The 27,828-nt window shown below is 44.1% G+C and overlaps 1 protein-coding gene across 4 annotated transcripts in view; it reads left to right on the forward strand.

Moving 5' to 3' along the window:
- The first annotated feature begins 985 nt into the window (after positions 1-985).
- TRANK1 (tetratricopeptide repeat and ankyrin repeat containing 1) overlaps positions 986-27,828 on the forward strand; it is a 79,054-nt gene continuing 52,211 nt past the window's right edge. Inside the window, exons 1-7 of one of the 4 annotated variants that reach the window (XM_032355249.1) lie at positions 986-1,318; positions 5,698-5,824; positions 9,135-9,285; positions 11,981-12,099; positions 15,228-15,311; positions 15,553-15,691; positions 18,447-18,581. In XM_032355249.1, the coding sequence (XP_032211140.1) occupies positions 1,014-1,318; positions 5,698-5,824; positions 9,135-9,285; positions 11,981-12,099; positions 15,228-15,311; positions 15,553-15,691; positions 18,447-18,581 (1,060 nt within the window). In that variant the 5' untranslated portion in view covers positions 986-1,013. The remainder of the gene's footprint in view (positions 1,319-5,697; positions 5,825-9,134; positions 9,286-11,980; positions 12,100-15,227; positions 15,312-15,552; positions 15,692-18,446; positions 18,582-27,828) is intronic. The other 3 variants (XM_032355169.1, XM_032355004.1, XM_032355091.1) reach the window with 3 other exon arrangements.

Below are 27,828 nucleotides of genomic sequence, written 5' to 3' on the forward strand. Positions count from 1 at the left end.
AGGCTTCCTTAGATACCCTCCTTTCTACTACCTTTGCCCAGCAAACACTCCTGGGCTCCAGGGGCAGGTAGGGCCCTGGGCACTTGTCTCCAACTCCCCAGGCCATCCCAGAGAGAATCAGGAACAGGCAACTTTCTGGGTCCTGCCTTAACATCTTTACGCCACAAATATTTTTTTTTTAAGATTTTATTTATTTATTTATTTCTTTGACACAGAGAGAAATCACAAGTAGGCAGAAGTAGGCAGAGAGACAGGCAGATAGAGAGGGAGAAGCAGGCTCCCTGCTGAGCAGAGAGCCTGATGTGGGGCTTGATCCCAGGACCCTGGGATCATGGACCTGAGCCAAAGGCAGAGGCTTAATCCACTGAGCCACCCAGGCCCCCCTGTTACGCCACAAATATTTAAGTGCCTGTTATATGCTAGTCTGTGGGGCTACAGAAAGAGTAAGACAAAAAGTCATGACCTGCAAGAAGCAATCTGAGGGACAAATACTCTGAGGCTTATTTTATAGTGTGTTAGGAAGGAAGAACAGGAGAGACAGCGATTGTGTCCTAGCCTTGTGTCCTAGCCCCTCGTATATGGAGGTCTTTAGAACTGTCCTTCCCCTCTCTTTCCCCCTTCCCAAGAGAGTGGAAGGACCACCCACTGAGTTTTGGTACTGGTGGGTGATGTGGTGTAGGTGTCACTTGGACATGAGGTCAGAACCGGGGAATGCCATTAGCAGATAGATGCTTGGGCAGAGTGACCGACCCTCCGTGAGCCTCAGTTTCCTCATCTGAACCACGGGGATGAAGTCTCCTCCTGGCTGTATGGGTAAATGAGAAAGGAGCAATAGTGCCCATTTGGGGGATAGCTGCCACTTCTGGGGAGCACGCCGCTGGCGAGGCGTGACTTGTCTGGTGCTTGGCAGCCTCCTCTCCCCCAGGGCCTGGCTGATCATTAACACAGAGTCCACGGGACGGCTCTGGCGGCTGCCTCCCAGGTCAGAAAAGAACTGAGGAAGAAATGGTCTCATGAGAAGCCCTGTCTGGTCCCCTGGTGGTGAGGGGCGTTGTCAGGATGTGCTCCCGGCAGGTGGGTGGGGCCAGAGCACAAGGACGGCCTCTGTGGACTCCGAGCAATGCAGATGTGAAGGGAGACGGCCCCACCGGGCCAGGCAGCGCGCCTTACCTCCGTCTCCTCGCAGGATGGACCCCACAACTTACGCCCAGTTGCTGAAAGAGTCTGGCAACCAGGTCCTGAAGAACGGCAACTTCTCCCTGGCCATCAGAAAGTACGATGAAGCCATCCAGATCCTCCTACAGTTATACCAGTGGGGGTAAGTGCTGGGATTCACCCCCACCTTTGGTTCTGGGTTTTGTTTGTGTTTTTTCAGTAAATGGAAACTCCCTCTGTCACTTAGGTTTTCTTCCCGTTTCTTATCACACCGCCTAGTTTCTGTTTTCTTCTCCCCCCTCCCCCCTCCCACTTCCTATGTATCTGCTCCGTACTGGGAGCTCAGAAACTGCACGGAGAATACTAAGTAATGGGGAAATAGAAAGTGAAACACAGGGGGCAGTTGCACAACTTCGCCTTTTGTCTGGTGATGGGAATCAGTGTTCCTGGGATGATTCAAGGTCCCAACCTCCCCTTCTGTCATTTATTTTGTTTTCCTGGTTCTCTGGGCCGTCCCCCTCCAGTCCCCCCCCCCCCCCCCCCCCCCGCATACCTCCAGGGAGCTCAGGCTCATCTCTTCCCCTGCCCTTCAGCTTCAAGTCGACCTGTACCCAAACATTTTAGTACCATGACATGCTTAACAATTATGGAGGACCCCTAAGAGCTTTTATTTTTGTAAGCTGAAGCTATCCGTGTAGCCTGGATTTGAACTTAAAACTGAGATAAGTTTAAAATATTTATTCAATCACCTACTTAAAATTTCAGTAAGAAACTCATTCCATGTCAAACTCAGTCACGTATTTTGATGAAAAATAAGTAGATTTTCCAAAACCAGAAGCTTCGTGAGAAGAGTGGTGCATTTTTCCTTTTTGCTGAACTCTTTCTCAATAGAAGACATCTGACGTCTCCCATCTGCTTCACGTTCAGTTCTTTGGGTTATCACACATCGTGTAGCCCCTCGAAGATTCCTGGAATACATGTGAGAGAATGTGTGAAAAAGGCACATAATGTCCTTGTTCATTGTTACCACTGTACCCAATTACTACAATGTAGTGGCTTAACATAGTATGTATCTATTATCTTACAGTTTTGGAGGTTGAAAGTCTGAAATGAGTCTCGCAAAGCTGAAAGTGAGGTTTTGGCAGGGCTGGTCTTGTGCAGAGGAAAATCCATGTCCTTGCCTCTTTCTGCTTTGGTGGCTGTCCGTATGCCTTGGCTTGTGGCACCTTCCTTCATGTTCAAAGTGCATCCTTCCAGTGGGCTTTTGTGTGGTATCATGGTCTCCTGTTCTGATCATGTCTCCCCCCCGTCTCGCTCCTACAGGGACCCTTGTGATTGAATCCTAACCCAGGATAGTCCCCCCCAAGATCTAGAAATTGATCACATCTGCAAAGGGTTTTTGTTTTTGTTTTTGCCAATAAAAGATAATAATATTTAGGAACCATGAATCAGCCTGTACTATGGTGAAAGTCTTTGTTTGACCCTGTGGACCACCTGAAATGGTCTTAGGAAACCCCAGAGGTTCCCACACCATGCTTTGGGAACAGCTGCAATAGAGGTTGTCATTTGTGGGGGGCATGCAGCCTGAACTTGTGCTAGGAAATGCCACTGAATGAAATCACGGAATCACTCCTTCTACTTCTTACCTTCTATCACCTTGGTGTCTACACTCTAGCTGATGTGAGTTGAGTGTCATTGGTTTGGGCCTGTAATTCTGCCTCTCCTGGCTCAGATCAGAACTGTGTCAAGGCTGGGTCTAGAGTGCAAGGCATCTGACTTTCTTTCTTTCTTTCTTTCTTTCTTTTTTTTTTAAAGAATTTATTTATTTGAGAGAGTGAGCGAAAGAGCACAAGTGGGGAGGGGTGGAGGGAGAAACAGATTCCTGTCTGAGCAGAGAACCCCACATGGGGCTCGATTCTGGGACCCAAGGATCATGACCTGAGCCAAAGGCAGATGCTTAACCGATTGAGCCACCCAGGCGCCAATAGCATCTGCCTTTCTTAAAGAGGATATGCTGCGCAGTGGTTATGGCTGTGGACTGACCCCACACTGTGGGGCCACTAATGGGACTTCTGTCTGGACCCTTGTATATTGTCTTTCATGACCTTCCTGACACAGCTGCTGTCTGCCTTCCTGCACCCGACAGATGACATAGGGATTTAGGTGCAAGTGCTCTCAGGAGGAGGGGACTGAGGGAAGCAGGATGGTTCAGGGGAAGGCTCCAGGTAGGGATGGTGTGTCACCTGGGGGCAGCTTCAGCCTGATGCCCTGCAGCATTCTGGAGCATGAACTGTGCTACACAGCTGGTCCCACTTTGGGGCAAGGGAGCTGACCTTTTGATTCTCATGTAAGTCTGCCATCTGTTGTAGGCTGTCTGGCCCTTAGGAGTTGTCCTAAGGAGTGGAGTTGTATTAGTCATCTTAGGCTGCCATAACAAAATGCCATTGACTGGGCAGAGTCAACAACAGGAAGTTATTTCTTGAAGTTCTGGAGGCTGGTAAGTCTGAAATCAAGATCAAGATGCTGGCCAATTGAGTTTCTGGTGAGAGCTCTCTTCCTGGCTTGCAGATGGCTAACTTCTCACTGTGTCCTCACAGGGTGGAGAGAGAGAGAGAGAGAAAGAGGGAGAGAGGAGGTTCTCTGGGGTCTCTTCATATAAGGGCACTAATATTATTACAAGGGCCCCTCTTCATGACCTCAGCTAAACCTAATTACCTCCCCAAAGGCCCCATTTCTAAATACCATCACACTGGCGGGCAGGGATTCAACATATGGATGGAGGGGCACAATTGAGTCCACAGCAGGGGCATAACTTCCTGGGGAGAGGGCAGCTCCCATTAAGCTGAGGGCAAATCTGGAGAACAGGGCACTGGGAGTCCCTAGTGGCAGACGGTGCTCACTGCAGCTGGGGACAGCAGTCCGGGCCTCAGGGTCTGTGGGCTGGACACCTGCAGGGATAGTTTCCTTGCCAGTCACCCCTGGCTGCCCCACTGCTCCTTTTTGTGTTTATGGGCCCTCGTTCCTTCACCTAGAGGGAAAGATGGCTATTGACAGAAGCCGAAAATGCAAAACACTGAAGATGAGGCAGTGCTAGAGCTGATTTTTAGTTTGCTTTTTATTTATGCTTATCCGCATCACCTAACTTTTCTGTAGTGATTTGTAGTGCTTTTGCAATTAAAATAGTCAATAAAAAAGAAGTATAAGCCTAGTTTTTTTCCCCACACACGTGGCTTGAATTCAGTGACACCTGGGCTTTAACACAGCATGGTACACTTTGCATTTGTCTTCAGATTTTGATGTGGTTTGGCACCAACGTGATCATATTATGCCTAGACCCAGGCAAGAGGGACCTGCCATGACATGCTTTAGAGGGCTGTCCTGTGGATCCCCTCCATCTGCGCCCACCACCCAGGCAGGAGTCTGTGGGACCACGGGCTTTACCCACCCAGAGTCTTTTCCTCCCCTTCGGTCCACTCCATGGGTACCAGGACCCTGGAGTTCCTGCCCATGGACTCTACTCCCAACGTCTTCACAGACCTCCTACCCGCAGCCCATTCTTCTGAGGGCTGACCAAGTTCAGGGGTGCAGACACGACTTGGAATCATGCCTCCTGTGGCACGGGATGAATGCTGAGGTAGAAGGAGTGGGCAGGGGTCCTGGCTCACTCTGCCCTGACACACTTCCTACAGTTCTAAATTTGAACCAGTTATTGTAGAGTAGGAAGATAAAACATATTTTATGGAACACTTTGGGAACTTGATTTATGACCTTCAAATACTTGGGCTAGCCCCATCCGATAGGACCTTCCCTGATGATGAAGATGTTCTGTAATATAGAATGTGGCTATCAAGTACTTGGAATGTGGCTAATACAACTAAAGGACTGAATTTTAAATTTCATTTAAATTAAATTAAATTAAACATGAATAGCTTCACATGGTCAGTGGCTACCATATTGGACAGTGCAGATTAGCCCCAGGGTGTAAGATCCCCTTTTGCACTCTGGCCCTTCACTACAATGGTGATCATACTGCACCTGTCATGGTAGCTCCGTGCGGAACGGTGCAGTCACATGTTCTGAAAGGCCTTTCCCGTGAGAAGCTCTGCATCCATCCAGCGTGGACATGCATGTGGAGGAGCTCACCCCACACTGCCCCAGTCAATGTCTGGACTCTGCTGAGGCTCTGTGGGAACTCCCATCCTCTCCATCCTTACGACGGTCCCTATTTTCACGGTATCTTCACCAAAGCACTCTCTAAAACAATGAAAAAATCTGTGGAGATCAGGCAGAGGTAGAACCGAGGTGCTGAGAGAACACTTGTCTTGAAAAGGAGCAGAGGATGTGGGAGGGAGGAAGGATAGACTTACACTTTGCAAATGCTCTGGGTTTTCGACGGGGCTGGGGGACCAGGCGTAATAAGTGCAAATTGGGACATTAGCTGGTGATGGTGGCAGCCAGGCCCAGCACTGTGGCCTTCAAGGGTGATTTTCTGTCTTTGCGGAAAGGTAGCTTTACTGACCACTGGTCTGTTCTTTCTGACAGGGTTCCCCCCAGGGAGCTGGCTGTGCTGCTTTGCAACAAATCCAATGCATTTTATAGCCTTGGGAAATGGAATGAGGCCTTTGTGGCAGCCAAGGAATGTCTCCAGTGGGATCCAACCTACGTGAAGGTACGGTGACAGCTAGGAGCCCTGCCTATCTTCCTCTCACCCATCTTCTCTCCTCCCTTCTTTTTCAAATGTGAACATGAGGGGCACGTGGGTGGCTCTGTTGTTAAGTGTCTGCCTTTGGCTCAGGTTCTGGTCCCAAGGTCCTCGGATGGAGCCCTGTGTCAGGGTCCCTGCTCAGCAGGAAGCCTGCTTCTCCCTTTCCCACCCCCCCTGCCTGTGTTCCCTCTCTTGCTGTGTCTCTGTCAAACAAATAAAAAAGATCTTTAAAAAACAATAAAATAATAAAATGGAAACGTGAGAAGAGCTTTGCATTCAACTCTTTGCACTGTAGACAGATGCCCATAGGGCATGGGAAGTCCATCTGGAGAAGACTAGCAATGCTGGTGGCCACGTGTGGAAATGCCCTTGTCGAGGGCGCTTGTGGTGTTCTGATGTAGTTACATCATGGCTGGGAGGCTGAAGTGGTCTTCGATGTTTGCAAGTTTCGCTTTAGCAATGCTTTGTTGCTGGGGGGACACAGCTTTCTGGATTCTTCAGGAAGAACTTCTTACGTGGAAATCAGTCCCGTTGGAGGGACCGAGGAGGTTTGGCAGGCCAGTCAGCCCCTCTGTGGTGGTAGTTAGCAAAGGTCAATGAATGACCATTTGATAGTTTGTTCTCAGCTGGAATGCTATCCCTGCCCACTCTGCAAGGCACCTCCACGTTCTTCGCACCTCAAGGCAAACAAAAGGACAGGATGACACCATCCCAGTTCTTGAGTAACTCACTTTCCAGTTGGGGAGAGGACGGAAAGCAGAATTAGAGACCATAACAGAGTTGTCATTCCGAAGCTGCTGGAGGCCCATACAACTAAATATCACATTAGTGATATAGACCATTTATAGTGAGGCCCCAAGGTGGGAAGAGCACAGCCCTTTCTCCCTAGTGCTCTGCTGGGGACTGGTTTCTGCAGCTGGGAGGAGCTCCTTTTCCCTCTTTAAGGCTTCCTTTTCCCAACTGTTGAGGGAGATGCTACCTGAATCCTAGAGTTGCTTCAAGGATTAGGAGACCTTGGTTCAAGTTGTTGGCACTCGGTAAATAGGAGTTTGCATTATTTTCTCAGGGGTCTGCATTTTGTGTGTGGTTGCTAGAAGCAGAACAGTGGGAAGTGGTGAGGGGCTTTGACCTACAGATTCTGGATTCTACATCCTCGAGGGAGGGATTTGTCTATTTTACCTTAAGTGTCTTCTATTGGAGGGTGGATACTTTAGGAATTATTGAGTAACTTTGAAAATGGGAAAGCATTCCTGAGGAAATCTCCCCAGAGGCGTTTTAGGATTTTCCCCATCCCCCAACTGGTTGGGGAGAAGATCTGGGGCATGGGCACATCCCTCAAGCGGTGGACAGACTTCCTTGAGGGGCCAGATCTGCAGCAGTCCTCAGCAGCACAGTGACCAGGACACACCCCCCATTCTTACTCCTGGGTGTCTCCTTCTTTTCCCATTCTTTCCCGCCTCCTGTCTTCCCCAAGATGTCCTCTGTAGGGGAGGAAGAGTGCTTTCTGTCTATCTTCTTTTGGTTCGGTGGCTGGGACCCTGCAAATATGACTGACAAAAGAAAAATTAACAAGAGAAAAACATACAAATTTTATTTCCTGTTAATTTTTACATGACACAGGGGTCTTTCTAGGAAAGACCCCAAAAGAAGCAGGTAGGCCTGAGAGCTCATATACATTTAAAAAAAAGATTTTATTTATTTATTTTAGGGGTAAAGAGAGACAGAGAGGGATGGGGGGAGGGGAGGAGCAGAGAGAGAGGGACAAGCAGACTTGGCACTGACCGCGGAGCCCTACTAGAGGCTCAATCCCATGACCCTGAGTTAATGAGCTGAGCCGAAATCAAGAGTCGGGGCTTAAGACAGAGCTGTGCTCCTAGAGCTCTTTTACTAAAGAGCAAAAAAAATTGTGGAGTTGGGTCGGACAAAGGAAAGGGGTTTAGACTTCTGGGGCTGTGGACTGTGGGAACACAATACATGGGAGAACCTAATGGGAGGGAGATCAGGGCTATTTTAGCAGCACTTAGCTGTGCTGGTCCCGCTCAGTGCCAATTTCCATCTTCTTCATAGCCATAAAAATTCCCTGGGAGAGGGGATTTATGGCAATCCTTGTTTCTTAGACCTTCCGCTTTTAGTCAGATAAGGGAAGCTCCAGGAAGGCTTCTTTCTACATCTGTTGAATCTCAAATGCCCTGGGCTCAAGATAATCCTTATGCCGAAGGGTCATATTTTGGGATAGCATATCTGATCCCCTTCATCCCCCCACCAAAATAAAAGATGAAAGAAACTTAAATCTGAGGAGGGAAAGGAAGTGGGGAATTCTGTATCCAGCTTACCAGTTGGGGAAAAAAGCCCCACCTACTCCCACCCCTTTTCTCTGGTTGTTATCCTAGCTATTTGACTTTCAAATGAAGGCGAAAGCAAATCGATAAATAATCAGAGATTTGGTGTCAAGTGAGGTTTTTAAGTGCTTGCTTTTCAGAGATTTGGTGTCAAGTGAGGTTTTTAAGTGCTTGCTTTTTTTTTATGAAGCCGGTTGGTGAACACCTTTCATTATCTTAGAATTGGTCTTGGTAGGTCCTGGTGTGGATTCCTTTAGAGAATCTAAGAGGGGAAAGGCAGTATCACTTTGTTCCTACTCGAGGTATTCAGTTGTGTGAGGCAAAACTAAACCATTTTCCTCTGTTACTCATTGTAATTTTCCTCTCCAGAAAGAAAAAAATGTTTGCCTTTGGTGTGTACATTGCCTACAATGTGGAGCTCAACACCTCTCAATGCTTGTCATTAGCATTTTCCTTGTTTTTTTTTTTTTTCCCCCCCTGGCTACTTACCCAGTAGAAATTGTGTTTACTTTGATTGAAAGGAGCAGGGAACAACTTCTGTGTTTACATGACCATCTCATTTCTTTTCTGGAACACTGTCATCATAGGATTTTTTTCATTCTCTTCTTGCCCGGGCCGTGATTTGAGGCATGAATAAATAAGCCACACATGTAATTGGAACCAGGCCTGCTTCATTCGCTCCGTGTCATGTATTCGATGCTGTATAAGTCATGGATTTGAAAGTCATTATTTTCTCGGCGGTTAAAAAATGACAGGAAAAATGTGGCACGCAACAGAACGTGGGAATGCTGTGTCTAGTGCTTGTTAGAAATCTGTGTTTACATAGAAGTGAAACCTCTACAGTTCATTTCCCCAGGTCATCAGTCTTGCCTTTCCGTTTAGCAGCTAGTTGGAAGAGATGGGCAAGTTATGATTTTACTTTTCTTCTGTCCCAGGGATACTACCGAGCTGGTTACGCCTTGCTACGTCTGCTCCAGCCTTACGAAGCAGCTCGCATGTTTTTCGAGGGTCTGCGACTTCTGCAAGGCGCTCCGGACCAGATTCAGGTCGCTGACTTCCTTGTCGGAGTCTTCACCACCATGGGCAGTAAGTTGGAACTGGGGGGAGACTTTGTTCTTTCTTTCCTTATTTTTTTTTTTTTTTTTTAAAGTCTTTGTTATTTTATTCCAATGGTTCCTGGGGAGATCATTCTAGGGTGTTTCTTTGTAGCTGATTTATGTCATTTGAATGGAACTGATTTTCACATTAGAAAGCATTTTGGAAGCTTTGGTGGCTCATGGCCTTGTAAAAGCAATAAAATCCTTTTGCAGAAACCACTTAAAGCGCTGCTGCTCAGACCTCAGTTTTCCATATTGCTACTTACAGATCTTTCCCTCTCTACGCTACTGATTTCATGTGATTTGTGCTCTTTTCTGTGATATTTGCATGTGTTTCTCCAATACACCAAGAAATATTCCTCTTCGCTATAAAAATACTGTGGAAGAGCTGATGGAGTTATTTTCAGGAATTCTCTGCCTTTAGTGCTGCGGTTCTTGGTCACAACGCTTGGAAGAATGAAGAGGGAGACCAGACGAAGAGTGGTGGGCAGCAGAGCAGAGTTCACTGAGCGACTGTACAAAGCTCCTTGCGGGGAGGGGCCCGATGGGTTGCCTCTGGAGTTTCTAAGTTTAGGAGTTTTTATGAGCTCTTTTTTTTTTCCCCACAAAAAGATAGTCCCACAAATCTTAAACAGTCAGAGTGTGCTGAGTTGTGCCAATCAGGACTTTGGTCATGTATCTACCTATTAAGTTAATATCAAGCACAGATGGTCATTTTTTTTGCTGACAGCTAGGGGCTTACGTTTTAACTGCTCCTTACCCATGATAGTGACAAGTGCATTGCGCATAATTGTCTTCTTTTAGAACGTTTTGCAGAAGTCATTTCTGCAAAGGCTGCAAAGCAGAATGTCACTGTGTCCTGTCTAAGCTGCAGAACAGGATGTCAGTGCTGTCCTGACTTCGTGTTGTCTTGTTAGGGACGCTGGCCTGGAATACCTCACTGTCCAACCAACTGCTAACAGAGGGTCCTGTGGAAGTGGATGTGGTGCTCAGGGTCTCACCTGCCATGCTCACGGCCATGGAGGACCTGGGCACTCAAGTGTAGGAGATTTGCATGGGGGCCTTTCGCACTGCTGCCTTGAGTTATTACTCTAATGACCTGGTGGGTGAGCTGGCTTTGTCAGCCGGTTGGGTTAGGCAAAAACAGAAAACCATAGAACACAGTGTAATATACTCCTTGCCAGTGACAAAGGAGCTCTCTCCCGCTTATCTTTCATGGTCTAAAGTCCTGCCAATGTAGGCCATTGTTTTCAAATATGGTGTTCGATTGTGTTTAAAATTGTACCAATGCCCACTGAGTGACAAAATCAATTGTCACACATGTCCCGATTCTAGAGATGTTAGAATGTGAAAAACAGCACATGTTAGAATTGTGGGGAAAATGGCCTCGGCTTTCAGAGGTGGGAAAATTGATTCAGCTGTTACAGATTCAGCTGTTCCCACTGTGATTGTGGGAAAGCAGCTATTGTGGTCTGTGGCCAGCATTCTACAAATTCGGGCAAATTTGGGAGATGGGGTGGGGAGCGGTGAGAGCCATATCAGGCAGGCAGTGGAAGGGGTTGGAGGGGGGCACAGCTGAGTCCCTTGGTCAGAGAAGTAGAAGATCCCCAGACAAATGCTGATGGATCCCAGCTTTCCAGTCAGCCTTTTGCTGGCAGTGACCAAGCCTGCTTTCCTTTCCTCTGAGTGTGATGGATAGGCCTGTTCCCTACCATCCTTCATGTTTTCTCTGCATCTTCGTAAAGTCACTGCTTATTTCTGGGTGACTGCTCCCCTAAGAAATCTGGATAGTTTCCGCTTTGCCGCCATCTTGAGAGGGGGTACTTCATAGGACTTCTAAGGGTAATGTATCCCATACTTTTATACCAAAGTATTACTATTTGGAAAGTAAATGTATGCCCAATTTCTAAAGTTTGAAAAATATATTTATGGAAATTCTGTATCCTTTTGTGCAATATCTATTTATTTTGATATTTACTTATTTTTGTTGATGATCCTAGAGGAGGTGCTGTTTTTCTGGCACCTGCCTTTGCTCCTTGGATGATCTCATTCATGAGTTTGAGAGAAGTGGTTTGGGGGATCATGAGATGCAATGGGCCAATAGGTTAGAAGAATGTGTTTGGGGGATCACGTGATGCAATGGGCCACTAGGTTAGAAGAATGTTGATAGATCTGAGTCCCTGTCTTTGTTTTTGTCACTAACTAGCTGCATGATATGCCATGAAGCCTGACCTTATTTGTCATCATTTCTCATCGGTTGGGTGAAAATAATATTCATCACATCTTTCTTAAAGGACATGAGGTGTTTTATTTTTAAAATTTTTTAACTTCTTTGGAGTTTCTATTTCCTCCTCTATAATCAGAGATCATAGGCCAATGCCTTCTTGGTTGTTTGAGGGATTAAATATTAACATATATCACTGGGCTTGGTAGATGGAAGAGCTAAGTGACTGTTAGTTAGCTCACATCACATCGCCTGACTCTTGGGGCATTGAGTTTATAGATGAACCTAAAGAGATTGCCACTTTGTTCCATTATAGAGGACTTTAACTTTGGAAATGCCTCTCTTTCTGATATTTTTAATTTTCTGTTTGTCTCTCTGTGGTCTTAATTGGAGGACCTTTTCCCAAATGTTCTAGACTCTGCCAGGGTTAAAATTCCTAAACTATGGAATTTTCTTTCAGGTGATCCCATTGTTTTGCAAAGTTTCTTGCCCTGTTTTGATCATATTTTTACTACTGGATTCTCAACACAAGTGTGGCAATCTGTAATAGAAAAGTTGGCAAAGAAAGGATTATGGCATGTAAGTAAAAGAAGAGGGCTCTCTTGTGGGAAAAGTATATTCTTAGTTAAATGGATTCTTTCTGCCTGCATTGGGGAGGGGATCGTAATTTATTATCCATTTATTTTGATGCCAAAATAACTTTTAACTGCACCATTGTTAAAAATGGAAAGTCACTGAGGGATATTAATTAGCCAGTTTCTGGTTTTTTTTTTTTTTTTTTTTTTTAGATAGGTAACATTTTCAGAACACCTAATAATAATATTAGCTAATGTTTATTGCCCTCACACGGTGTTCTGTGTCTTCACTGTCATCACAGAAGTGCCAAGTTCAGGTGCTAATGATAATGTGGAATGAGGAAAATGAACAATTTCCTTTCATCTGCATCATCTTTTTATACTGCATTTGCTAGTGTTGGCCCAGAAGACCTGCCTGTGTTGCTCTGAGCACTTCTGTGTGGCTTTTTTTTTTCAATTAAAAAAATTTTTTTTTAAGATTTTATTTATTTATTTGAGAGAGAGCATGTTCATGCATGAGAGCACGAGAGAGAGAGAGAGAGAGTGAGCGAGCGTGCAGGAGCGTGTCTGAGTAGGGGGTGGGGTGGGGTGGGGGTGAGGAGGAGCAGAAGGAGAGGGAGAAGTAGGCTGCCGGCTGAGCGGAGAGCCCCATGTGGGGTTCAGTCCCAGGACCCTGGGATCATGACCTGAGTCGAAGAGAGGCGCTTAACCGACTGAACCACCCAGGTGCCTTGCTTCTGTGTACCTTTAAGGGACTGCTGCCCACAGATAACAGTGAGGCCACAGGAGCCAAACCAGGGCTAGGAATCCAGGGACTGGAGGAGTAGAGTGGACTGAAAGCCTGGGCTTCAGTATCACACAGATGCCTCCTCAAATCATAATCTTCCACTTTCTATTTTGGACTAATTACTTCCCTTCTGAGCCTCATTTCCTCATCTGTAACTTGCAAGATATAAACTTACTCCCACAGGGTTTTGGTAAGGATGAGAGCTAATGGACCAAGAACACCTAATAATAATATTAGCTAATGTTTATCAAGGGCTTACCATGAGCCAGGCACTGAGCTAACAGAGCGTTACAATAGCTGGTGTGTGCTCCATGCCCACTGAATAGTAGTTGTCGTGATGCTGGGCTCTCAGTGCACATGGAAAGGGCTGGCCAAGCGAGGCAATTCAGTCAGGAAAGGCCTGCTGCGCTTTCTGAAGCTGGGCAGTCCTGAAAAGTCACCAAAAGCAAGAGCAACCCAAAAGGCCTCTAGAGCCAGAGAGGGCAAAGGACTTTAGAATATAGAAGTCTTCAACTTTTAAAAAGCTCATGAATTTCATTGCAAATCTAATGAAATCCATGGGGTTCTCTTAGCATGCACACACAGTTATGGGTAGAGTTTCAGGAGGTTCGTGGGAAATCCCCTAAAGTCCAACAGTGAGTTCCCTGAAGCTCACTCCTATATTAAAAGGTCTAGAGAAAGCAGGCAGGCAAGGAGAGACCCAAGAATACAGCCCAGTGGCAGGTCCACTTGGCCCAGTATTCCAGCTGTGGGGCCCCGATCATTTTTTAACATACTGGAAATAGAGACATCTTATCACAACAACAACAACAACAACAACAACAACACAACAACAACAACAACAACAACAAAACAGGTCAGCAATCAGGATTGTCAGAACCCTAAGCATGTAATTTTTTAAAAAAACATTTTATTTATTTATTTGACAGAGAGAGAGAGAGAGCGAGAGAGGGAACACAAGCAGGGGGAGCGGGAGAGGGAGAAGCAGGCTTTCCTCTGAGCAGGGAGCCTGATGGGGCCCTTGAACCCAAGACCCTGGGATCACGACCCGAGCCGAAGGCAGACTCTTAATGACTGAGGCACCCAGGAGCCCCTAGAGCACGTCCTTTTGATACTGCGGTCTACTCAGGGTGAGCAGTAAAGAGTGATCATCAGGCTGAAAACCTGGAATCCAGATGTGGCCAAAGGCTCAGTTCCTGTAGTCCCACGTCCCCTAGCAGGAGCATACATGGCAGAGGCTGAGGCTGAGCCTGGGTCTCCCATTGTGGCCATACCAGAGTCTGGAGCCCTGAGACCTGTTGGCACACCTGGATGATCTCCGTAGGACAGGCTCTCTGTGTGACTTGGAAAAATCACTTAGCCTTTGTAGGAGTCAGTTTCTTCAGTGATGTTAGATAGCGTCCGTGGTTTAACAACTGGCTTTCTGAGGGAAAAAAAAAAGTTTGTCAATTTCTGTAGTGTCAATACTGTCTCCATGACCAATTTTTTTTAAAGAATTTATTTATTTATTTGACAGAGAGATCACAAGTAGGCAGAGAGGCAGGCAGAGATAGAGGAAGGGAAGCAGGCCCGCTGCTGAGCAGAGAGCCCGATGCGGGACTCGATCCCAGGACCCCAAGATCATGACCTGAGCCGAAGGCAGTGGCTTAACCCACTGAGCCACCCAGGCGCCCTCCATGACCAATTTAAAGTCACTAATAGAGCTACAGGTCATAGCATTGGGAATTTTGAATTGCAGTTGGCTCTCATGAGCACGTAAGAGTCTAATGGAGCCTTGGGAGAAGGGGGAGTGGGGTTATGGACATTGGGGAGGGTATGTGCTTTGGTGAGTGCTGATTCACAGACCTGTACCCCTGGGGATAAAAATACATGTTTATAAAAAATAAAAAAATTTAAAAAAGAGTCTAACGGACCCCAAACCCTTGGTGCTTATGAGACACTAAAGTGCTGAAGAATCAGCTGGAATGAGCTACGTGTAAAGGATTGGATTCTTCCGCTTGCTAAGTAAGCTTTAAGAACTTTGCAGGGAGTCACTTTTTTTTTTTTTTTAAACCCACTGTACTCTGAGCAATGCTGCACAATGTGCCATCCTCAGCAGGCTGTGAGGAAATGTGGAGAGAGCTGAGTTCTCAGTGGGAACAGGGCATTGGCTGGGCAGAGGGACTTCGAGTATAGATCAGGCTGTAAAGCTTGGTAGACAGCTTAAAAAGAGAGGTGGGGCTGGAGGGGATTTTGTTTTGTTTTTTTGGATTGTTTATTTTAACCCCAAAGATAACTTTTGCTTTAATAACCTATGTGGAAAACATGATTATTCCAGCTTTTTCTTTTTTCTCCCTTCTCATCAGTCATTCCTACTTTTGTCAGCGAGAAAAGACCGGCTACCAAGAAATATCCAGGTCCCAGAGTTATCGCTGAAGAGTCTCTTTGAGGTAAGGTGGCTTCTTAAATTGTACGGCTTCAAGTCCGGCCACCCAGGCTTGTATTTGGGACCTCACCTTGTCTAAGGGGACCTCAGCTGTCTCACCGCAAATTTATTATTTATAATCATCTCAGGCTTGGGTCTCGACTACCCAGGTTTTACTGACCCTGAACTTTATGAATGCAGGAGTTTGACGTCTCGTATTGACAGAGTGACTTCCAGGATTCTTCCTGTGTGTTTTTCTCCTCTAGAAATACGTCTTCATGGGACTTTATGAGAAGATGGAGCAGGTGCCCAAGTTAGTACAGTGGCTTATCTGCATTGGTGCAAGTATTGAGACGATAGGACCATACCCTCTTCACGCCCTCATGAGACTCTGTATCCAAGCAAGTGAGTATTCTCCCAGTAATGCACTGCCCATGCCGCCCTCCCAGCCCTGAGCTCCTGTGCTCTGCTGAGCTCATGAGACACCAGAATTCAGCCACCGGAAGGTGGAATAGTCATATGATTTGAATACACAAATAGTCTGATTATTCAAATGCATGAAGACAGCAGGGAAACAGCATTATGTTTTTAAAATTTTTATTGTAGTTATGTTAGTCACCATAAAATGCACCATTAATTTTTGATGCAGTGTTCCAAGATTCATTGTTTATGCACCACACCCAGTGCTCCATACAATCTGTGCCCTCCATAATACCCACCACCAGGCTCACCCATCCCTCTGGTCCCCTCCGCTCTGAAACTCTCAGTTTGTTTCTCAGAGTCCATAGTCTCTAATGGTTCGTCTCCCCCTCTGATTTCCCCCAACTCCCTTCTTCTCTCCATCTCCCTTCCTTATACTCCACAAGTTATTCCTTGTTATTCCTTATACTCCACAAGTAAGTGGAGTATATTATTCCTCCGTGTTATTCCTTATGCTCCACAAGTAAGTGAAACCGTATGATTATTGACTTTCTCTGGTTGACTTATTTCACTCAGCATAATCTCTTTCAGTCCCATCCATGTTGATACAAAAGTTGGGTATTCATCCTTCCTGATGGAGGCATAAGATTCCATTGTATATATGGACCACATCTTCTTTATCCCTTCATTCATTGAAGGGTTTATTGCACTACTGGGTATTTACCCCAAAGATACAGATGTGGCGAAAAGAAAGCCATATGTACCCCAATGTTCATAGCATCAATGGCCACAATAACCAAACTGTGGAAAGAGCCAAGATGTCCTTCAACAGCATTGTTTTTATTTTTTCTGGGACCTGGTAAGCTACAAGGCCCAAGTTGAAAGGATTCTGTGTTCCTAGACAGATGCTGGCAGCAGACAAGCCCTGAGACCCAAGCAGGGGACTTGGGACAGACAGCCCTGGCTGGGCAGAGCTCCCTGAGGCTGTGGAGTTTCTTCCTGCGAATGAAGGCACAGGCGCTTGTTCAAGTTCATTTTCTCTCTAACCAGAAGGCTAACTGGCATGGTGCTGGTGCTGGTGCTGGGTGCTGATACCAAGGGAACGCCTGGTTCTTGCCAAGACATACTGCTTGTGGTTCTTCTAAAGGACGCTGATGTTCATAAAATTCTTTTTTCTTTTTTAAAGGTTCACCAACTGGCAATAAGATTTAAATTTTAAAATATTAAAATTTTTTCATTAACACATATGCATGTTAGGTAAAAAAGCTTGTTTTTCTTTTCCAAGCATGTATGGCATAAGTGTTGGACATGTACCCATACTGTTTTAGAGCCAGAAGGGGCCAAGAGAATTTTCTAGACAGTCTTCCTCTTTTTTTTTTTTTTTTAAAGATTTTATTTATTTATTTGACAGAGAGAGATCACAAGTAGGCAGAGAGGCAGGCAGAGAGAGAGAGGGGGAAACAGGCTCCTTGCTGAGCAGACACCCTGATGGAGGGCTCAATCCTGGAACCCTGAGATCATGGCCTGAGTTGAAGGCAGAGGTTTAACCCACTGAGCCACCTAGGCGCCCCTAGACTGTCTTCCTCTTAACCATTGGGCTGATTGCCTTCTCAGGAATGAAGGAGTGAGGGGCGTGGCCAGGGGCTTCAAGCCCTGGGCCGAGGCTTCGCTTTAACCACATTTAACCTGCTGTTATCCATTTCCTACTGGGGAGTCAATAAGACATTTTATTCTCACACAGGGATTGGTGGATCAAAGATTTAAAACTAAAGTCTGATTAAAAGGAATCTGAGCCAATGCTCCCAGTTTTCAAGTAGGAATCACGAACCCAGAGCAGTGTGTCTCTTGTTGTGAAAGTCATGATTCCCTACTGTGTCTGCTCTTTACCTTAGCTCCGGGGGTACAGGCAGCAATCAGTGGGATCAGGTGTTTAACTTTATCTGTGACTTTTTTCTCAGAGGAAAACTCTGACATAGTGACAAATGGCATCCACAGAGTTGGCAGAAGCGTGACGCTTCCTTGAGCCCAGGACCTACAAGGAAGGAGCCTGGGAAAATAATTTTTAAATATATGTCCTATCGAGAGTAATGAGCAGGGTAATCTTTTCAGAGATTGACCTGATTCCTGACATGGGTGCCGTTGGTGCCTGGCCTGGAGCCTCTTTACCACCAGTAACCCCTCCCCACCTGCTGCTTCATAGCTACCTCCTTCCCCAGAGCACTGCTTTTTGCCAGTAAGAACCACTTCCTACAGAGGTTCTCCCTCAACCTCACCCCCTTCCCTAGAGGTGTTTGTAGCTCTTGACTGACTACCATGCAGTACAAAAGGCCCTGCCTCGTGGTGGGTCAACACTGTGGGTCATTCATACTCCAGAGCTCCCTGTGGCATCAGGCTGAGGCTGACTCAGCTGAGACCACATCTCTGCTTGCCTCCTTCCTCTGCCCTGTCCTGCTTCCCTCACTGTCTTTTTCCTGAGCTCCCTGTCAACAACTCACATGTATAAGAATACCTGCCTCCGGCTCTGCTCCTAGGGAACCTGACTGAAGTTTATTATGAATAACTTTCTATAACTCATCCTTTTAATTTACAAACTATGCGCCTCCAGAACCTATTTGTGGTGAGCTGCCAAATGTTTGTGGGATTCCCCGTTTTGTTCCCTCAGGGTACTACACATCAATGTGCTTTACTGATTTTCTGTCTGTAGAAAATAACATCAATCACTGATTTTAATTCTGTGCAGAGGAAAACCATCTTTTCAGGTGGCTAATGGACAACAAGCCTGAGTGGAAAGGCCGCATCAACCAGAAGGACGAGGATGGCTGCACAGTCCTCCACGTCGTCGCCGCAGCCCCCTACCCTGGATACCTCATCAAACGTAAGGAGCAGCCTCAGGCTGGAGGGTGCGCTGTGGGCTGGATGGCCTCAGGCATTAGAGAGCCCACGCAATCGAGCACACATATTACCCATCCATCCTGGGACAGGCTCAGGGCTAAACCTTACCTCGAACGAAGCATCACAGGGAGGGCAGGCTGTTTGCAGGAAGGATGGGGGACAAGAGAAGGAAGGATGGCGGGGTTCCACATGCTCTTTCCGCTTCAGTGACTTCCATGGGATTGGATGTCTCAAGGACAGGGGCTTCTGGCTGCACTTGTTCCCTTCCTCATTGTGCAGCTACTAAGTGCTTTAGTTTAGGCCAGATCTGTGCTGGTTACCAGAGAGACACTGAAACTGACCACAGACGGAGTCCTGTTTCTTGGCCATGGTAGAATCTAACGCAAGGATTTCATCTTGCGTACTTATCAGGGCCAGGGAGGCCACGAGGAAGAGTGAAGCTGGGTGTACGAGGACAAGCTGGTTCTTCTGACGCAGACATACCTTGCTATCCTATGAAACAGGAAGGCTGCGGGTCCTCCCACCCACCGGGCTCTCTGATGCTTCTCGCCTTTCTGGAAACCCGTGGAGATAGCACGTTTTGTTCTATAAAAATGTTAGGGTAGCTGTGGTGATGATGAATGGTAGCGGACTCCCAGCCCCGGGGGAAGGGAGATAAAAAGGAGGGCTGGGGAATTTGGCTCAGTATGGCCACAGCCTCCTGCCCATCATGGGAACTAGGCCTGGCCACCATCTTCTGATGGCAGAAGACGTTGGAAAGATGGATTTTTAAAAAAATAAGGCAACTCATGATTATAAAATATCTGCCAAAATTAAACACGCTTGTGGACTAGACAGAGCCCAGACCCCTGGCCTGCTGGTCCTGGGAACTTAGAGTTTTGTGTCCTCAGCATGTCCCAGAGGAGTGCAGTGAGGTGTGTTTCTCTAATGTCATTCCCCACTGGACTGGGTCCCAGAACCCACATTTGGGCGAACAGAGAAAGGGTGAGCTACAGATACTGTTTTGAGTTTTATTGAAATATAATTCATTATATTTCATAATGAATATAATAAAGAATGTCTCTCTGCCATATAATTCACCTGTTTAAAGCATCCAATTGGATGTTTTTAGTACATTTGTAGAGTTATGCAACCATCACCACAATGAATTTTTAAAACATTTTCATCATCTTCAAAAGAAACCTCGTCTCCACTAGCAGTCACTCCCCATTCCCACCCCCTGGCCCCCAGCCCCAAGCAACCACTAATCTGTCTTCTGTGTCCATGGACTTGCCTTTTCTGGACATTGCATATAAATGGAATCATACAGTCTTGTGACTTGCTTCTTTCACTGAGCATGCTTTCAAGTTTCAAACTCGTTGTACCATGTGTCAGTATTTCCTTCCTTATTACTACCAAATAATATCCCAGTGTAGAGATAAACCACATTTTATTTATCCATTCATCAGTGGGTAGACTTGTGTTCAGCTACTAAGAATAACACTGCTGTGAACTTTTGCATATATGAATATATTTTCATTTTTCTCAGGTAGATACTTAGGTATTGCTGGATCTCATGGTAATTTAATATTTAAACTCTTGAGGAACAGCCAGACTGTTTTCCAAAGTGGTTGCACCATTTTATACTCCCACTGGCAAAGCACAAAGTTCTAATTTTCCTAAGTCCTTGTCAACACTTGTTACTGTCTGTCTTTGTGATATCCCTTGAATTTTAGTACCCTCTGAGAGACTGTGGTATCCTGGCAAATGTTTGACAACTGGGTCTTCAAAAAGCCCCAAAGTGTGAGGTTTCCCAGTTTCCTTGGTGTAAATACTCCCACCATGGTTGATTTCAAGCTACTAATGTGATGTCATTGAACATGGGGCTGGGACAGGTGCAGTAGCATAGCATTATATTGTATTTTCACCACACAGATCCATGTTAAAGTAGATGTATAGAAACTTCATCATAGACAATAGCAAAGCATAGTAAAATAATTAAGAAATAATGAATTTTGTCTTTAACGTGATTTGTTTCTTGTAAGTTTGAGTAAGTTAGTTGTTAATAATGGCAGTGTTTACCAACCATCTTGTAACATTTCTGGATATTTAACAGTTGGTCCTCATCGACTGGTGTGAGCCGGTTCCAGCACACCTCAGTACTAAATGATAGTAGCTATCATTTAGCTATTGATAAAGCTGTCATTGGCCTGGTAATTTATGGTTAAAATCTGTGCCTCCAATCACTGTGCTCTCCTTACACATCCCCAGCCCAAAAATGTCCAAGAAAACAATTTCCAGATAAAACTCTTCAAAGAAACACAATTCCAAGTCTCCTGAAATTCAGGTGGTCTGAGCAGTATTTGTGTATAGTAGATGCATGCAAAGCCTTGGATTCTAAACCTATGTATGCATCAATAACTTGGCAAGCATCCATTTCCTGGGACTTAAACGAGAGCTTTCCAGTACAAGCATCATGAGAACAACATACAACATTTAAAATTTTCTGGTAGTCCTATGAAAAAGTAAAGCAAAATAGGTGAAATTAATTTTAGCAGTATATTTTATTTAACCCATCTAGCCAACATATTATCATTGCCCTGTGTAATTAACGTAAAAAGTGCAGAGACATTTTACATTCTGTGTTTTGGTTTTGCGCTATGTCTTTGAAATCCAGCACCTGTTATACTCTGCTAGCATATCTCCATGTGGACAAGCCACATCTCAAGTGCTCAGTAGCACCTCTGTGCCTCGTGGCTGCCATACTGGACAGCACACCTTAATAGTGTTTCTTACAAATGCGGAAACCTTCCCGACTTTCTGAAACATGGGAGCATGAACCTGAGAAGTCAAGAGACAGCCCTTTCTTCGTGCAGGTGTAACATGGGCTGCTCTCCTCCACTCCAGCTGCTGCCAAACGAGCCTTCTTATAGACCCTTATAGGCTGATTCCCCTCCTTTGAATTCCTCCTCTCTCACTACCCACGTCCTCTGCTTCTCTTTCATCAGGGAAGCTCACCTTTTTTTTTTTTTTAAATCTTTGATTTGAACTAATTTTAGACATACAGAAAAGATGCAAAAATAGTTCAAAGAGTTTCTGTATATCCTCACCCAACTCCCCTTAAAAAATCCAGAAATTAACATTGACAAAATGCTACCAAGGAACACACAGACGTCTTGTGAATTTTGCCCTTGTTTTTACTAATGTTCTTTGTCAGTTAGGAGACCCACACAGCATTTACTTGTCAGAGCTCCCAAGTCTGCTCCAGTCTTTGACACTTCCTCAGTTTTCCATACCGTTGACCCTTTTGAAGAGTATCAGTCAGTTTTTTTGTAGATGGCCCATCAGTTTGAGTTTGTTTGATGCCTTTCTCATGACTGGAATAAAATTAAGCATTTTTGCTAAGAATACAACCGAAATGAGTTTGTGGTCTTCTCCACATTATATTGAGGAGTTCATCATGCCAGTATGTCCTGTGATGTTAACCTAGATTAGTTGGTTAGGTGGGATCTGTGGGATTTCTCTATTGTAAATTTACCATCTTTCCCTTTGTAGTGGTTAATTATCTTGGAGGAGATACTTTGAGGCTATTTAAATACCCTGCTTCTCTTCAAAGTTTTGCACACTAATTTTTTTTTTTTTTTAAGATTTTATTTTATTTATTTGACAGAGAGAAATTACAAGTACACTGAAAGGCAGGCAGAGAGAGAGAGAGAAGGAAGCAGGTTCCCTGCTGAGCAGAGAGCCCGATGCGGGACTCAATCCCAGGACCCTGAGATCATGACCTGAGCCGAAGGCAGCGGCTTAACCCACTGAGCCACCCAGGCGCCCCGCACACTAATTTTATATTTATTGGTGGATCTTGTCAGCATCAGCTATCACTGTGATCTTTGATTAATGTTGATTTTTTATTTTCTCCTTTCCTTCTACATTTATTACTTGGAATTCAGTTGTAATGAAGAGCTGTCCCTTCTCTGTATGTATGTATGTATGTATGTATGTATGTACTCATGGATATGTATCCTATGTTTGCTAGAATTGCTGCATCTTTGGCCATTAGGCACTCCTTTCTTCTGATTGGCTCCTGTGATCCTTTGACAAGCCCCCTTTTTTTTTTTTTTGTTTTTTTTTTTGGTTTTTTTTGAGCACTTCCTTACTTTCAGACATCACAAGTTGCTTCAGGCTCGTCTTGAATTTTCTGTGTCCCTCTGGACTCAACCATTTCTCCAAGGACCCCCATTTCCTTTTGTTAGAGAATGGTGTAGAAAACAAGGTCTGCTACTTGGTGGGATCATTGTTACTGGAGTGTCATTATTTCTGTGCCTTCTCAGCAGATAGAGGTAGGAAATATATGTTCATATACTAACCCCTAGATACACACATTGTATTACTGTGTCTCTGTATTAAAAACCATGAGTTTATGCTGATACCTCTGATTCTGGTCCAACACCACAGTCATTTATCCTTTTAGAATGTGTAACATCTCTCATCTTATATTTACTTCCTTGTTCAGTTTTATGAGTTTCAGACTTACTAAGCCATGTCCCTTTGAGAAACACACCTACTAATTAGATATGTGTTTGTTTTATGTTCATTTTATGCTTGTTTGTGTTCGGTTCTTTTTGTCTTCAGTTTTATAGGATCTAGTTAAGACACTAAGTTCTTTTCCTCCCCACCCTATTGAATATGATTATTTTGCTCATTTGTAGTACACTCAGGTATATTTTTTTCAGGCTTTGCATTCCATTTTAGAATTCTCCTCACATCCTGTTTGGTTTTGTTTGTATTTTGGTATGTGAAAGGCACATATGTGAAACATTACTATGGTTCTAGGGTTCTGAACTTTGCAGAAAGATATACTCAGAGAAGTGTCACTTCTTCCTCCTCCTTGACCCCCTGAGTTCCCATTTCCCATTTCCCCCTTTTTTCTGCCCCTTTCTCATTAATCCTCTGTAGGTGATCAGTTTCCTTCTTTCTTACCTTTTCCTTTTTTTTTTTTTTAAAGATTTTATTTATTTATTTGACAGAGATCAAATAAATAAGGCAGAGAGGCAGGCAGAGAGAGAGGAAGAGAAGCAGGCTCCCTGCTGAGCAGAGAGCCCAATGAGGGGCTTGATCCCAGGACCCTGAGATCATGATCTGAGCCAAAGGCAAAGTCTTAAACCCACTGAACCAGCCAGGCGCCCCTTTTCTTTTTTTTTTAGGCTTTTCTTCCTGGATTCCTTTTGTAGTAATGAGCAGACACATGTGTGTTTTCTTACACCTCCTTTTTTACGTGGAGGGTCCCATTCTATAGATTCTGCTTGACACAGAATCTTTTTCATTAACAGTATCCTTTGGAAATCACTCGATATTAGTTCATATGCATGAATGCATATGTAGTTCTGTTAGATGTTGTCAAATCTTCATCCAGAAGGATGGTACCAATTTGTACAACCACCTGTAATATAGAAGAGTGCCTCTTTGCCCACAGTCTCACCAACAGAATTTTGTTGTTATATTTCCAAGTTTCTTCTGGTCTGAGAGATGTGAATTGGTATCTCAAGGTTGTTTTAATTGCATTTCTCTAATTACTTTATGTGTGAGTTTGGCCTTTTAAAAATATATTTGAGAACCATTTTCATATCTATTTTTGCCAAGTTATTTGTTCATGTCGGTTCCTCATTTTTCTATAGAGTTTTTGATCCTTTGTCTTCAATTTTTAAGAATTCTTTGTTCATTAGCTCTTTGTCTGTGGTATAAGTCATGAATCTCCCCCCCACCCCCGTTTATTCACTTGTCTTCTGACGTTGGGTTTTTTTGTCATGCAAATATTTTCTTTTTATGTAGTCAAATTTGTCAATCTATTGATTTATTGCTCCTGTATTTGGAGTCAGAGTTTAAAAAAACCTTCCGAACATCCAAATTAAAGAGTTGTATTTTTTTTCTGGTGCCTATATAGGCATTTTCTGTTCTATTCTACTGGTCTCATTGTTTGTATAGGCTTTTTTTTTTTTTAAGATTTTATTTATTCATTTGAGAGAGAGGGAGGGAGCATAAGCAGGGAGAGTGGGAGAGAGAGAAGCAGGCTCCCTGCTGAGGTGGGAGCCCGATGCAGGGTTAGATCCCAGGATCCTAGGATCATGACCTGAGCCTAAGGCAGATGCTTAACTGACTGAGCCACTCAGGCACCCCTTTGTATAAACTTCTTTAAATCACTTTTCAAAAACTAGTTTAAAAATCAGAAATACACTCCACACCAAAATGGCTGGGAAAAAAAAAAAAAGATGGACAGCAGCAAGTATTGACAAGGATGTGGAAAATTTGGGACCCATTGCTGGTGGGAGTGAAATAATGGTGCATCTGTTTTGGAAAAAAGTCTGGCAGGAATTCAAATAGTTACCATACGATTCGGCAATGTTATTCCTAGGTACCTGCCTCATAGAAATGAAAACATACTCAGTCAAAAACTTGTACACGAGTGCTCATAGCAGTATTACTCAGAACAACTAAAACCGTGCAGACAACCCAAATCTCCAGCTGCTGAATGGACAAACAAAACACGGGTCATCCAGATAATACAATATCATTCAGCCATAAAAAAGAACAAAATACTGACACACACTACAACATGGATTCACCTTGAAGTGTTAGGCTGAGGGAAAGAAACTGGTCACAAAGGTCACATATTGCATGATCTCATTTAGAGAATCAGATCACTGGTTGCCCTGGAGGTGGGGCAGGAGGAAATGTGGAGTGACTGCCAGTGCATATAAGGTTTCTTTTTGGAGTGATAAAATGTTCTGGAATTGGATAGTAGTGATGATTACACAACTTCATAAATATACTGAAACCCACTAAATTGTACACTTTAAAAGAATGAATTTTATGCATTTATGAATTTATTCTATCAAAAAAAGTTTAAAGGCAAAAAAAAAAAAAAGAATTTGAAAGCCATGATCTTAGTAAAAAAAAAGAAAGCATTCAAACACTTTAAAAAGATATGTGATAAAAAGTAAATTCTCTTTCACAAAGTCTACCAAGCATTTTTTGGTGAGTCTTGCCAATTTTACTATTCCTCTTTTAAATATGAATGTGCACATACTCTACATTCTATTCAGCAACTTGCTTTTCCCTTGAGCGATAATCTTGGCCATCTTTCCCTAATACTACCTGCATAACTATTTCATTTTTTTAAACAGCTCACAGTATTCTCTGACTTGACTATACCCCACTGATGGATGATTAAATGGTTTCAGTTATTTTGCTACCAAAAACAATGCTCAGAGAATATTTTCCTATATACATCTTTGTGAACTGATGGGAATGTATCTATAGGATTATTTCCTAGTTGAGAGATTGCTTGTTCAAAAAATTACACATTTTATTTGTTTGGATAATCTCATTTTATTTAAAAGTTAAACAGATTACATTCACAAAATCACAAATCACAAATTCACACACACAAAAACTATACATTGAGAGTCTCTGTCCTTTAACCTGAGAAACCAATATTACCCATATCTTATGATTTCCCCCCCCCCCCACAAATATTCTATAATGTATAAGTAAAAATTTATGTACAGTTTTAGGATGTTGTTAGCATATCGGGAGGTATTTGACTTTTGGAACTACTGTTAACTTGAACCCCATAAAGGTTGCCCCAACAGTGTATGAGATTATCTCCATCTTGAATACTTTTCTGATATATGGAGAGTCAGGAACTCTCCAGATACTTCAATGTGGCCTGAATTCCAAGTCCATCATTTAAAATAATTGCAGCATCATAGAGCCTCTGAAATCATCCATTCTGTCAGAGTTTTGGTGGGCGGAGGTTGTTACGATGGCCTTCCTGCTTCCGGATCTGTGTGGTTTGGGAGGCCGGGGGTTCAGTCTTAGGGAATTACCAGAGCCCAGCAACAAGACCCAATGCCTAGAAATGATCACTTTCTGGAACCAACGTGAGGCCAGGTCGGTGGTTGCATCTAACTTGGTACAAGCGACAGACACTCAAACTGGTTTAAGCAAGATAGGGCATTTATTGACTCATGTGACTCAATGGTCCAGAGTTTGCTCCAGGTGCTCTCGTGGCGTCTTCAAGAATCTGCCGTCTTCCAGCTCTGCTTTCTTCTGCATTAGGTTCATTCTTAGGCAGGCTCTTTTGCAGTGGAAGCCATCTGATATTAGATTTATTTTATATGCCTGTTTGTCAGGTCACGGCCAAAGAGAATATCTCTACTCAGTATTTCAGTTAAAGTCCTACTAATGAGTCTCTGTGACTTGATTTTGGTCACATGCCCTCCGTGAACCAATCACTAACGCCAGAAGGATGGAATGATCTAATTGGCTAGATCCTGATCAGATGCTCACCCCTGGATTTGGGGTTGGGGCAGAGCGAGAGAATGGAATGATCTGATTGGTCGGGTTCTGGTCAGATGTTTATTCCTTCCCGGTTCCCCCAAGCTCTGGCTGGGGCAGTGGTGGAGGATGTCATGGTGACTGAATCTGTTTCTGCCCATCAAATCAGGTATGCTGGCAAGTGGGGGAAAGGCGCTTTCTTAAAGGAATACTGAGGTGTTGTTATCAGGAAAAGGCATAATGGATGCTAGTAAATTAAAAAAAAAAAAGTCTAGTATGTTTTTCAATGTTGCTTCCTTATCTTCAAGAATTTTGAAAACCTGTCTACCTCTTTACATGTTTTAACACTGACATGTAGAATTTCTTTTTATCTATGAGTCAAAAATATGTAAGAAAAAGTAATTTTCAGAATTGTGTACACAGATATTTTAAAATAAAACTATTATATCCTTTAGTGGCATATAATAGAACATACTACAGCAACTTGATAATCTCTAACATCTATTTAAAAAACTATGGACGAGCTCTTTAATAGTCAAAAATATCAAATTGTACCTTGCTGTTTTGGGGATCCTATTTCTAGTTTACTTCTCAGAAAGAAGTTTACTCTTATATAGTTTATGCTTGAAAGTCTTATTAGTCATCTAGTAAACTTCTGGAACAGAAGTGTTTGTATAGCTTTAAATAAAAAAAAATTCTGTGATTTAGGACTTTAGGGTTTAAATTTTTCTAGATTTAATTATTACAAAATTATTACTACAGGGGCGCCTGGGTGGCTCAGTGAGTTGAGCCTCTGCCTTCGGCTTGGGTCGTGATCTCAGGGTCCTGGGATCGAGTCCCTCATCAGGCTCTCTGGTCAGCAGGGAGACTGCTTCCTCCTCTCTGTCTCTGCCTGCATCTCTGCCTACCTGTGA

The sequence above is a fragment of the Mustela erminea genome, chromosome 1 (genome assembly GCF_009829155.1).
Source record: "Mustela erminea isolate mMusErm1 chromosome 1, mMusErm1.Pri, whole genome shotgun sequence".
Taxonomy (NCBI): Eukaryota; Metazoa; Chordata; class Mammalia; order Carnivora; family Mustelidae; genus Mustela; species Mustela erminea.